The sequence below is a fragment of the Panthera tigris genome, chromosome B4 (assembly GCF_018350195.1).
Source record: "Panthera tigris isolate Pti1 chromosome B4, P.tigris_Pti1_mat1.1, whole genome shotgun sequence".
In the NCBI taxonomy this organism is placed as follows: Eukaryota; Metazoa; Chordata; class Mammalia; order Carnivora; family Felidae; genus Panthera; species Panthera tigris.
Window position 1 is genome coordinate 136,503,987 of NC_056666.1, and position 13,808 is coordinate 136,517,794.

Sequence of the window (13,808 nt, forward strand, 5' to 3'; positions counted from 1 at the left end):
TCAAAAACTTTACTAGAAAGTGTCAGCATATCAACCGTCCCGTATCATCACTGCTCCCTAGAATATCTGAAGATTCAACTTTACATCTTTCTACTCTTTCTTCATTTAATAGGTTCTATTTCAGGAATACCAATTTCTTTATGATAGGGCATCGTTGTCTTTAATATTCATTACCTTGCTGTTTGTATTTTTCTTCTCTGCTCAACCTGTGATTAACTCAAACCTCACTTCCAGGTCAGTCATTTGACTTTCAGCTACATAACCCATTCCTCGCTACTTGCAATTTACTTATTAGTTCAGCAATAATATTTGTTCTTGATTTGTTTTCTTGGCTCTATGGTTTACTTTTTATTTTGTTTTAGCTCAGATGTGAATCTGGTTTTATGAATTCAAGCTCTTATTAAATTATCCATAGAACACCATACTTAAGGGGGATTTTGTTCAGTAACCTTCTTCCAGACTAGCCTCTTTGACTCCTAAATGCTTTTTTAAACATTTTATTTAAAAAATTTTTTTCAGAGACAGAGCATGAACAGGGGAGGGGCAGAGAGAGAGGGAGACACAGAATCTGAAGCAGGGTCCAGCTCCAAGATATCAGCACAGAGGCCGACATGGGGCTTGAACCCACAAACTGTGAGATCACAACCTGAGCCAAAGTTGGACGCTTAACCAACTGAGCCACTCAGGCGCCCCATTCTAAATGCTTTTTAAATTACTCTTTCTTTTTATTATTGCATGTACCTACAGCTATCGTATTGATTCTTTTCAACTTGCTTACGTGGGCAGCTCTGTTCAGACCTTTAAGTTGCTGTGGAGGATAACTTTCCTGATTGCCTCACCTACAACTGAGAGCACCAAGTGGTGGACTAAATTAGGTATTTTCTGTTTTATCTCCTCAGTATTTTCTGGTCTGTTTTCTATCACCTAATGGCGTGGAGGATAGGGGCAAGTGAGAGCGGAGTTGAGGCTGTGTAGATCTTTTGTCTGAATACTTGAGCTTTGCTCTTTCTTCCGAGTTTTTAATTAATATCCAATACCAAGGTTCCTCTGCCTCGGGGGAGGAGGGAAAATTCCATTTTGGGTAGAGGGTTTTGAATTGGCCTTTACTTCCATCTAAGAACATCAGAGGTTTATGTTTCCTGACCCGCTAGTTTTGAATCAGAAGGAAACAAATATATATAATATATATACACACATACACACACACACACACACACACACACACACACACACGTATATACTTGTGTTTACTTGTTGCTAGATTAAGGGATACTAGGTGAGAATTCTCAGGAATTTGTCAGTTTTCCTTCTGCAGAGTTAAGAAGAAGAAATGTTCAATTTTTTTTCTTTTTTTTTTAAATCATGGACTATCACCATTTTCTGAAGTTTACGGCATTAGATGTAATAGCCCCGTTCCTTTTTCGGTTGTTAAACTACTTTTTAAAACTAGTTTCGTCATTCTGTTTGGTACTGGGGGGAAGGATTGTGTGACCCAGCCTTATTCCTCCCCCATCACTACCTAGAAGTCAAGACCAGTTTCAAAACAGTTCAAGAGGTTGCCAGGGCCAAAAGCTAAGAACAGGCCCTCCTAAGAGAAGGACTGCACGGTGTCCCCTGGTGTTAATGACAAGAGAGTGAGACACCACAACCCCGACAGCAGAGGAAGTCATTCTGTGAAGCTGATGCCCCAACAACCGGAGCTGTCCTGCAGCTAATGAAATGTATCAGCAGAAGTGGATACACAGATTTAGAGAATAAAACATCATTATTTCAAAAGTATGCCATTGAGGTTAACTGAAAATATTAAAAATAAAACAAAACAAAACCAAGAAGAACATGAGGCTTGAGGCGATGTGTTGTGACCTATGGGGATAGTGGTCGTAACTCAGACCTTCTGGGTCATACTGTTAATGTCCAGGTTTCTCTCAGATAATTACTTATCTTTAGACACTGTTGGAAGTTAAATTTTGTCACAATTATCTACTATTATATTTTAAATACAAATAATCAAACACAAAACTAAAAGACTTCTGAAATAATTCTGCTTCCTAGTAATGGTAACTTTTAAAATCCCAAATAAGAAAGCTTAGCCCTTTTGTTTCAATTAACTATTCACTTCTAATTACCACAGAATCTGGGTAAAGTCTTTTAAGGTGTTCTAGAACTTCTGCTCTCTTCTGCTGACGTTTTCCCTCATGTTTATCAATTCCAGCATTCTGCAATTCACTTCTAATAAGGTTCAATTCTTCATTAACTTCAGACATTCTTGATTTTGTGTTTTCAATTTCAACCACTAGGGTTTCCTCTTGCTGTTTTTTCTCTTTCAAGCAATCCCTACATAATAATAACAATAAGTTACTAGCAAAAAGAAAAAAAATTAATTGCAAGATACAACATACTGTGGTCTGGCACTGTAGGGGAATGGAATAGTGCTTATCAATTTTAAATGATGAAAACGACAATAAAATAAGCTCAGCACCGGACACGGGCAAAGAGATTTTGGTCAGTCTTTGTTGATTCAGAAGATACACATTTCTGAAGACTGAGAAAGTGAAAGTAAGGATAGATCACTATAATCAGAGGAGTCATTGTGGGCTTAACAATAAGTAAATGCCAATGAAAAACAAAAATCTTAGTGGGAGGACAATCGGGTCATGCCAGCTATCGTGACATAACTTATTATAAAACATCAATACCAACATTTCAAGTTTCATCACTTGAAAGTTTATATTTTAAAACTTAAATAGTGTATTTACTTATGTGGTTAAGTATAATTTTTAATCATCTACAATGAAATGAAAAAAATGGAGGAGTGAGGGGCCCCTGGATGGCTCAGTTGGTTAAATGTCCAACTCTTGATTTCAGTTCAGGTCGTGATCTTGCAGTCATGGGATCGAGCCCCACATTGGGCTCCATGCTGAGTATGGAGCCTGCTTGGGATTCTCTCTCTCTCCTTCTCTCTCTGCCCCTTCCCCCCTCAAAACAAATAACCATTTTTTTAAAAAAGAAAAAAACCGCAGGAGTGAGAACATTATGATACAGTGGAAGCTTTCATTTCACAGAAATACCCCAAATATACCAGACCCTTGAGACACAAGAAAGCCACAAGAATTTCCCCTGTACCCACATGCATGTTTTCGTATATTCTTCCAACTTCTCTATTCGTTTTTTATGATCTTCTATCTGCTCTTTTATTTGTTTTACATTTTCCTAAAACAGGAAGAAAACTTAAAATCAATTACAGCAACTCCAAATAAAGTTATTTTTCACTATCCTCCTAGAAGTTACTAGAGAATTGTGAGATGTTCTAAACTTGAAATATATCAAACATAACCATATGAAAACACCTATAAGAGCAAGGTTTAACTCTGAAAAGGCAGTAAAGCATAGAGCTTTGAGTTTATAAGGGTCAAGGTTCAAATCCTGGCTCCACCATTCACTAGATATTTGGCAACTCCAAACTCTAAGGGTTGATCTTCAAATATCTACACATTTCTTATCTGTCCCTCAAACTAATTCATTCAATAAATATTTATTCCCTGGCTGCCATGTACTGGGAACTAGAGATATAATAATGAACAGGATAGAGTCTCTGCTCTCAAGGACTGAGGGCTGGTGGGAGACACACAAGTAGACAGTAATTCTAGGGCAGCTACTTGGTGTTACAAACAGCATAGGCACCTGGAAGGCAACCATGGGCTTGTGAGACTAGGACTTTGCAAAAGTCTTGCTCCATTCACTGAATCACTAAATACAAGTGCTGTACTAGCCTTCAAGGTTTCGTATCTAACCTTTCCCGTATTCACCCTGTGCACTACAGCCAGATTAACCTTTCTGACTCCATTACTAAGTGATCTAAAACCAGGAGCGTACCAAAGTAAAAACAATTCCTTTTCAGTATATAATAGCAGATGAAATGACAAAATTTTCATCTGGAAAAGGAAAAATATATTCTATGAAGATAATTATGTCATTTTACTCATTTGTAATACAAATTCACTGAATAAACATCTACTGTGCTAGGTGCCGGAGTTATAAAAATAAGCAAGACATAGTTCCTTTTCTCTAGAACTCACACATTTCACAATTAGAGTCGTTATACTGAAATTCTATTATCACAAACTTAAGAATTCCATTCAAAGAGGGGCGCCTGGGTGGCTCAGTCAGTTAAGCGTCCGACTTCGGCTCAGGTCATGATCCCACAGTTCGCGGGTTCGAGCCCCGCGTCGGGCTCTGTGCTGACAGCTCAGAGCCTGGAGCTTGCTTCCGATTCTGTGTCTCCCTCTCTCTCTCTGCCCCTCTCCTGCTCATAGTTTGTGTCTCTCTCTCTCAAAAATAAACATCAAAAAAATAAAACTTTCCACAACAAAAAAGAATTCCATTCAAAGAAGCAAAAACAAGATGAACGAGGCATACCAAATTAAGTCAATCGGAAACACCTGCCTCTGCCTTTGCTCTGGCCACTCCCAGGCCTTATATCAAGCCACTGGGCTCCTTTGTGGTCAATACTTATCAAGGTCACCATCTGTTATGCCAAGAGCTCAGAACAAACTTCCGATATGGCTTAGTTTAAAGAATGGGCTTTAATGAAGAAAATGGAAAAGGCCAGGGTCTTCCCATGGAGAAGTGGTTAAGGCCTGGGTGTTCTGCTCAACACACAATAGAGGATAATCAGACTGTTTTGGTACCGGGTCTTCTGGATTTGAGATGTCGGCTGATCACGCAGTTGTCTGGGAGAAGCAAACACCGCCCAGAACCTTGTGATCTCAGGATCTGTGGGAAGTTAAAGCTCCTCCTGTCCTGTGGGAAACTGAGTCTGGGTACGGACGTCTCCATCTGTCTCCAACCTGACATGTTCCTCTTCTACTACCGATGTGTTTGTATTCAAAAGACAGCCACAGGGCGCCTGACACTGGATTTCACTTCGGGTCATGATCTCATGGCTCGTGAGATCGAGCACCGTGTCAGGCTCTGTGCTGACAGCATGGAGCCTGCTTGGGATTCTCTCCCCGCCTTCCCCTCTCCCACTCACGTGTATGCATGTGTGCTCTCTGTCACATAAACGTTAAAAAAAAAGAGACAGCTGCAACTCAACCACCGCTTACTGACACCTAAGTACATGGTTTACAACGAACACTGTTACAAACCCTGCCTTTAAAAGCTTCCAGTCTAGTGGAACTGGTACCAAATGAACTGTACTTCTTATTCAATCTGATAAAAGCCCTTAGATGCAGATTAAGCCCAACGAGTAATTAGATGAGGAATAAATTAGTTTCAGGTTTTTGGTGGGAAGAAAAAGTGGGCCCGAGAAGGCTTTGCAGTGTGAGTAACTACAGAACTTAATATGTAAAGATGAGGAGGTTTTCCCAAAACTAGCATGGACAAAGGCAAAAACGTACAAAGAGTATTTACTGAAACCAGTGTACAATTTTACAATGTGATGCAAACGCTACAAGTGTTTTAAAGTAGTTACTGCTTTGGTGCTACCTCTGTTTTTCTCCTTCCACAAAACGTTCTCTCTTCCGCTCATGATTATCACATAGTTTGCCTTTCATTCTTGGTCGTCTTTTCACCTGCCAATTCACAACAGGCCTAACGTGAGAGGCAGTGCAGTGTATGGTGAAGAAGACTGACTGTGGAGACAAAGCGCCTGGAACCAAATCCCAGTTCCTCCACTTACTCGTTTAGTCAAGTTAACCATGTTGTGCCTTGATTCGTTCATCCGTGAAATTCGTCCATCGAATATTTACTGATTATCCCTTCTGGATAAGGAACTATTCTAGACACTTGGGTTGTATCGGTGAACAAAACAGACAAACATCTCCCCGCTTTTGTGGAGTTAACATTCTAGAGGGGGAAGGCAGACAAATATAGTATGGAAATTAAATCATGTGTTAGGAGAGAAACACTTTGGGAGAACAGAGCCGGGGCAAGGCCAGCAGGAGTGTGGTGGGTACTATAATTTTAGATAGGGAGGTCGGGGTAGGCTTCAACGAGAAAGCAACATCTGAGCAAAGACTTGCAGGAAGTGAGGGAGTGGCAAATGAAGAAATGTAGGGCAAGCTTGTTCCTAGCAGAGGAATAACCGGTGCAAAGGCCTGAAGGCAGAAATATGTCCAACATGTTCCAGGAGGCCAGTACAGCCAGATCACAGGGAGTAAGAGGGAGAACAGATAAAGCGGAGATTTGAAAGGTAAACTGGAGGGGGGGGGGGGCGAGCGATCAGGTAGCTCTATGGAGGGCACTCAAGGACCCTGACTTTGTGTGTGATGGCGAGCTACTGGAGGAAGTAAAAAAGAGCAAGTGTCGTGATCTGACTTAGATATTAAAACCATTTCTTCGGCTGCTGTGCTGAGGCCGTTGTAGAGGAGACGACAGCGGAAACAGGAAAACCTGGCAGGCTATCAGAGTGGTACAAACAAACAAACAAACAAACAAGAAGACGGTGATCGGGACCAGCAGGGCAGTGGAGAAGCGATACGAGACTTGGTACAAAGCGGAGCCGGCACAATTCCCTGAAGGAGTCAAAGACGGAACCCAAGTTTTCTGGTCGGAGCAACCAGTAAGAGTGAATTTCATCACCTAAAATGGGAAAGATTACGTGTGGGAAGCATGCGGGGGTGAAGATCAGAAGCTCGGCTTGGATGAAGTTTGAGAGATCTATTCAACATCCGCAAAGGAGGTGCTGACAAAGCAGCTGGATATATGAGGTTGTGAGGAAGAGATACGATTTGGGGAGTCATCAGCGGATGACATTCCAATCTATGGGCATATAAGTCACCAAGGCAGAAAACTCAGAAAAGAGGAAAATCCAGGATGAGAACATAACAATACTAGTATCTACTTCATACATTTGTCGGAATATTGAATAAATAAATCGGGTTCAGAGCAGTGCCGTACAATGCCATATACGTGGTATGTACAGATAAACGCTACACTATAATATTATTGCTGTTATCTCTGGAAAACGTTAGACCCATTTCCACAGACACATTTCATTTTGAAATCCCAATCCTGCTTCCTCATCTGTACCCTAGAGTAAATACCTACTCTTTGTTATTATTGTGAGATGTACAGGAGCCAACGAACGCGACGTGCCTGGCAAAGTAATCAATCAACGTTTTCCTCTAAATTCCAAATATTTACTTATAAGTCAAATGTGTATATAATTCAGAACCATTTACCCTTTACAATTCTTATCAGAAATGGCCATATTTTTAGGATGGCCCACCGACTGTATAAAATACCACGATTTGTGACCCGCTGAATTGCCATAACGATTTTGGAGTCCGATTCTCACTCTTTGGAAAACGAGGTCATGAGGCATAGAGGAAGAGACCAGACACTTCGTGTCTTCTCACACGCTTTCATCGTGATTCAACTTTCCCGTCTCTATGAGGTAGACTCATTGGTCCCTCTTGCACAAATGAAGAAATCAAAGCCCAGCCCAGACAAGTTAAAGAATTTGGTTACTTCTCAAGACTACGCAGACCCGTGACAGGAGGAGACTGGCTGGAAGCCAGGTCTGCCTAACTGGAGGGCAGAGCGCTATCATGCGGCCTTGACGGTCACTTCCCACGCAGTGCAGTAAGCTCCCAGGCTCCTCCTGGGCTGTGTCCTTGATGTTTCCACAGGGCCTTGCATTCACCTCTGTTAAGATACTTGTCTCTTTTTTCTCTTTATTTATCCTCCTCCTCACCTCACTGAACTAAAACACATGAAGGAAACAAAACTGTGGGATCTGCTCATGCCCATCACCACACAGGTGTGTAGAAAACACTTACTGATTACATGAAAGAAGGTGCTTTCTGCTTCTATCTTAGACCATGATGAAGGAGCACCTAAAGGACACTCAGTGGCAAAACAAGGAATCCAGAATTTTTAAAATTAATTGCTTATGCCTAATGTCAATCCATTACTACACTGAAAAGCTGACATAAAAAGAGAATACCATTTCATTGATGGTAACTCCCCGTCATGACTGCACAAACAGAGGTACCTGAACTTCTCCATGCCTCCTCTTCTCGAATGCCAGTCTTTCTTTATCAGCCCTCTGTTCCCACTGCAGCTTTTCCAGTTGTTGGGTCATTATAGCCACTTTCTTTCTTACTTGTTCCTTAAGTTCTTTATAACGATCCAGCTGTATAAGGAGTATAAGGAGTAAAATATTACTAACTCACAGAAGAAACACGAGAGGAAATTTTTATGGGATATCCTTTGACTAGAAGATAATCTTATCAGTTTTAAATAAAGCAGATCATAATTGGTTATCTTTTCCAGGTAAGATAATGTGAATGTAAAAGGAACCTCTTCTTATTTAAAACTGCCTAGATAGAGAGACAGATAAGGATTCTAAACCAACTCTATAAAGTCTCTGCAAGAAAAACTTAAAGAGAAGGGGGATTAAAAAATAAAACAAGAAGGGGATTAAACTCATGAACAGTCCACATGCAAGGAGTTCATATAAAATCAAATATTTTATTTATATAGTTATTTTGGTATATATTTTATGATGTAAAATTATCATAACATTAATGAAAGATATATGATAAAAAGTCAGTTGAGAGAATGTTTGAAAACTCTGAATAAAAAATTATGGGAGCTCTACTACCAATTTGTCAATTATTTTTTTCCCATTTGTTATAATTAAATCTTACACACCAAATTGCATATTAATTCACCACCACATTTAAACCACCTCAATCAACTTCCCTCCTGCCAATTAAGTGGTCATGTTTCTTCAAAGCCACGTATATTTGATTTTTAAGTTTTTATAATATCCGTAAGGAAAAAATGATTACCTCAAAAACATAAGAATATCAATCACCTAATTTTATTACAAAATGATACCATGTGGTCTTGTTGAAGTATTTTCTATGACTTCAATGAACTCATAAAGGTTATAATGCCATCGGATCTTATAAAATAAAAATACCCTAAAGATACATTCTGCATATAGGCTGAAAAATTTCAATCCCCATCACTGAGATGAGGATTGTCTGAGATCAATCTCTTAAAATATCAGAGAGGACATCCTTTAAGTTATTGCTAAGAAGCTGAAATAATAGAAAGTTTTCTCATATGTTGACTTGTTCACCTGACTGGCTTCTAGTTCAATGTCTCGCCCTTTGTATAAGAGTTCTTCCTCAACCTGCTTCTCAAAACTTCTCCATGCACCATCTAAATCAACCAGCTCTGTCTCCAGGGCCTTTATGTCATCTTCCTGTTTAGAACATTGTTTTTCACTGTCCTTTATTGATTTCTTAGCCACATCTAATTTCTTGAGGTGGTGAGAAGTATTTTCTTTGGCTTTAATGTATTGAGGCCTTTTCTGATTTAAAAGTGCTTCAAGAGATCTAAAAAGAAAATAAAGTTTGCTTTAAAGTAAATTAAATCTATACTATATAAGGGAAGGAAGTTCTTTTGATCAAATCATACATTTAAAAATAAACTTTAAAAATTGACTTTCAGAGACTATAAGCAGATCAGTGATTTCCGGAGGTTGAGGGGGAGGTACTGAACAGGTGGAGCACAGGGAAATTTTTTGAGTGGTAAACCACTCTGTATGATACCATAATGGTGGATATAGGACATCGTACATGTGTGAAAACCCATAGAACTTCATGGCACCAAAAGTGAACCTTAATGTAATGTATACAAATTAAAAAAATCACTTAGGAGGCTAAGGGATCCAGATGGAATACCAAATGTGACCAAAGAATCTACTGTATTACCAATGTATGAAATCACCTTCCTGAAGGGGATTGGGAGGAAAGGTGCTAACCTAAGTAACTCTGAAAATGAGTCAAGTCTATAAAACTAAAAGCAAGAGGACCTGTGCACAGGCACTGTACTCTCATTGCCAAAGTTGCTCCCCATGAGGGTATGGGTTAACATCAGCAGTACCGCCATAGATGATTACTAGAACTGAAAATGACCGGCTGACCATGGAAGCCAGGTTGCTCGCTACTGCCATGGAGGTTACGGACAGGCAAGAGAAGGTCAACATCAACAATGATGGCAACTCATATTATGATGTATTAGACAAATGCTAGGTCATATAACATATTATATGTAGATATTCCCGATGTGATGAGAAGGACATTTTACCCCCTACGGCCTTCCCCTTCAAAATCCATAAACCTTGACTAATGATGAGAAACTATCGGGCAAATCCAAATTAAGAGACGTTCTGCAAAAACACCTGACCGATATGGCTCAAAATTATCTAGGTCATCAAAAACAAGGAAAGGCTGAGAAACTGTCACAGCCAAGAGGAGCCCACAGAAACAGGATGACAAATGTAACATAGTGTCCTGGACCAGAGACAAAAGACACTGGGGAAAAGAGAGCAAATATTAGTCAACCATGGACTTCAGTTAACAGTAGTGCATGAACACTGGTTCACTAATTCTGACACATGTATCATATTAATAATGTTATCAAGTAGGAGAAACTGAATGTGGGGAGTATGGGAACTCTTACTATCTTTGGAATTTTTCTGTATATCTAAAAGTATTCCAAAGTAAAAAGCTTATCTAAAAAATCAACTTTCAAAATGTCACTTATTTTTATTTTTTTATCAATGTACATAAAACCTGTTAATAACTATGTTTTAAAACTCACTTTAACTCTTTTTCTGTTTGTTGTAGTTTTCTAGTTAGCACTCCATGTTCCTTTTTCTTGGCTTTAACTATGTTTTCATGATCAGAAAGAGACTCTTTTGTGACACTCAAATTCCTGTTCACACGCTCTAACTCGGTGTTCAGAAAACGAATTTTCCTTTCATTATGATATAGTTGGAAAAGCTGTAATTGTATTTTGTTTATTTTCAGTTCTTCAAGGAGACTCTGGTAACGTTCTGCCTATAAAACAGTACAATTCAGTAACAGTTAAAAGGGAATATCCTGAAGTTGACCTTTCATAAACTCAGCGAGAGTACCAACAGATGATCTCTAAGGAACCAAATTATTTATTATTTAAGTATCATTCACAAGTTATCAAATTTATGAAGTTAATGCTGGTCAAAAGTAGCATTATTTGGAGGTTTCTGTGTACACATACACAACAAACCAGTAAACCAGATTTTATTCTCATATACTCAGTGATATGGTGGTAAGAACAATGAAGTGGCACCTGCTAACCTGGGTCCTCATCGCATTTCTGTTTGGACCTTGGACCTCAGAGTATGGCAAGTCCATTAACGTTTCTTTTTTTTAAAGTTTCTAGTTATTTATTTTGAGAGCCCGCACACACATGTGGGAGGGGCAGAGAGAGAAGGAGAGGGCGAGAGAGAGAGAGAGAGAGAGAGAGAGAGAGAGAGAATATCCCAAGAAGGCACCGCACTGTCAGCGCTTAGCCCAATGTAGGGCTCAATCTCACAAACTGTGAGATCATGACCTGAGCCAAAATCAAGAGCTGGACACTTAACCAACTGAGCCACCCAGGTGCCTCACCATTAACATTTCTGCTATCAGTTTCCTCATTTGTAAACTGAAGAAAGTTGAATGACTTATAGGTCCCTAGCAACATTAAATCCAAGAATCCCGGGTAAAATTCCTGCTATAAGATATAATTTTTCTATTAATAGAACAGGAATATTAAAATTCTAAAGTATATGGACAATGGAAGAATTTCTTTACCATTTGTACTCTTAATAAAGGAATAAAGGAATAAAGGAATAAAGGAATGGGCTGCCTTGAGAGAAAATCTCCTAATCAATGACATATTCCAAGTAACAGGTAAAAAGCCACCTGCCATGACACTGTAACAAATAGGAAATTCAACGATTCTAACTGTCCTCATAATGTTTAATGTTCTGCGACTCTACTTTCTGAAAGCTGTTTCAGCATATTATGAGAAACGTAGTCTGACTCTCACCAATACCACCCCTTACCACTAACAAACCCAAGGACACATACGCACATGTAAAAATATGAAGAAACAAACATCACAGTGAGAAACACAACACTTTTATTTCTTCAAATATTACTGACTGCCTACTATGTGCCAGGCCTCTGTTGCTGGGAATATAGGAAGGAAGAAGACAGAAAAAGTCCCTGCTCTTACAAGCTTATAATCTAGTTGTTCTAACGGGAGGGGGGGGGATTAGAGATTAAACAAGCAAACAAATAATAAACAAGATAATTTCACGCAGCAATAGATGTTACAAAAGAAACAATAGGGTAATACAACCGTACCAGGGAGGGGAAGGCCAATTTAGATTGGGGGTGTGGATAGCAAATGCCTACCTGAGAAAATGGCAATGAAACACCTTGAATGAGAGAGTATTGGCCATGAAAAAAATCAGGCATACAGCTATCCAAGCAGAGGAAATAGCAAAAGCTTCAAGCTAGAAGTGAGGACGGTATGTTCAATAAGTAGTAAAGGCCAGTGTGGTGGGAGAGTAGAGGAAACCAACGCTTGAGAGGTGGGTGATGGTCTAGGTCAGTAGGCTGGACAGGGGCACTAGTGGGAAGCACTGCACTGATGGAGGTTTTGTGCAAGAGAAAGACAAAATTGGGGGCGCCTTGGTGGCTCAGTCCATTGAGCGTCCAACTCTTGGTTTTGGCTCAGGTCATGATCTCATGGTTCGTGGGTCCGAGCCCCACCTTGGGCTCTGCACTGACAGCGAGGAGCCTGCTTGGGATTCTCTCTCTCCCTCCCTCTCTGCCCCTCCCCCACTCACGCTTGCTAGCTCTCTCTCAAAAATAAACATTTAAAAATTAAAAAAAAGAGAACAGAGTCTGATTTGCATTTGACAAAGATCTAAATTTTTTTTAATGTTTATTTTTGAGGGAGACAGACACACACACACAGAGTGTGAGCAGGGGAGGGGCAGAAAGAGAGGGAGACACAGAATCCGAAGGAGTCTCCAAGCTCTCAGCACAGAGCCCAACGTGGGGCTCAAACCCACGAACCACGAGATCATGACCTGAGCCAAAATCGGATGCTTAACTGACTGAGCCACCCAGGTACGCTGACAAAGATCACTCTAAACGCAAAGAACTATCAACCATAAATGAGGTACTCTACTAGGCATTGTAAAGGGCACCAAGAAATACCACAGAACAGCATATGCAAAGCATGCCTCTGGCCTCCTAGAGGTTCCCAATACCCTTTTAGGGAGCCCCTGAAGTCAAAGCTCTTTCCATAATAATAGTAAGACTTCATTTGCCTTTTTCATTGTGTTGACATTTACACTGATGGTGCAAAAGCCAATGGTGGGTAAAGCTGCTAGGCCTTAACATAAATAAGATTTAATACAGAAGGAGATAGGAGCATTCACCTGTCTTCCTTTAAGCCATATATTAAGGAGATTATAAATATGTAAAACAACGTCACCCTTCTGGTTAGTTTTACAAAATGCAATTATTTTTCATAAAAGTATGTTATTTATATTAACACGTAATGTTTCTTATTGCTGTTTTTACATTGATCATTATAACATATTTCTTAAATTTCTCAGTTTTAATTTCAAACACAATAAATATCAGTCAGAAACTCTTTGGGGACCTCAAGAATTTATAAGAGTGTAAAGGGACAAGATCCAAAAGTTGAAAGCCTATGCCATGTAAGATATACACCCCTCAAGCTTATTTTTAGTTGGGAAAATCAGACATTTTTGTACTTCAGGTAGCAATGCCTATTTAGGAAACAAAACAGTAGAGACTACGTCAAAAAGCTTATTTTTAATGAATAGTGGGCCTTATTTGTCTTACATTATAAAAAAAAAAATCTTTTTGGTAACCCAAAGCCAATACCTAGCAATGCTGACAGACAAGAGACTTTGTATCCAACAGTTCCTG

At 39.5% G+C, this 13,808-nt stretch overlaps 1 protein-coding gene across 3 annotated transcripts in view; it reads right to left on the minus strand.

Annotated features, from left to right (window-relative positions):
- SMC1B (structural maintenance of chromosomes 1B) overlaps positions 1–13,808 on the minus strand; it is a 74,068-nt gene that overhangs the window by 42,779 nt on the left and 17,481 nt on the right. For all 3 annotated transcript variants that reach the window (XM_042993518.1, XM_007093323.2, XM_042993517.1), the window contains exons 5-9: positions 10,627–10,865; positions 9,098–9,356; positions 8,000–8,140; positions 3,128–3,210; positions 2,127–2,334 (exon numbers count right to left, since the gene is read on the minus strand). In XM_042993518.1, the coding sequence (XP_042849452.1) occupies positions 2,127–2,334; positions 3,128–3,210; positions 8,000–8,140; positions 9,098–9,356; positions 10,627–10,865 (930 nt within the window). The remainder of the gene's footprint in view (positions 1–2,126; positions 2,335–3,127; positions 3,211–7,999; positions 8,141–9,097; positions 9,357–10,626; positions 10,866–13,808) is intronic.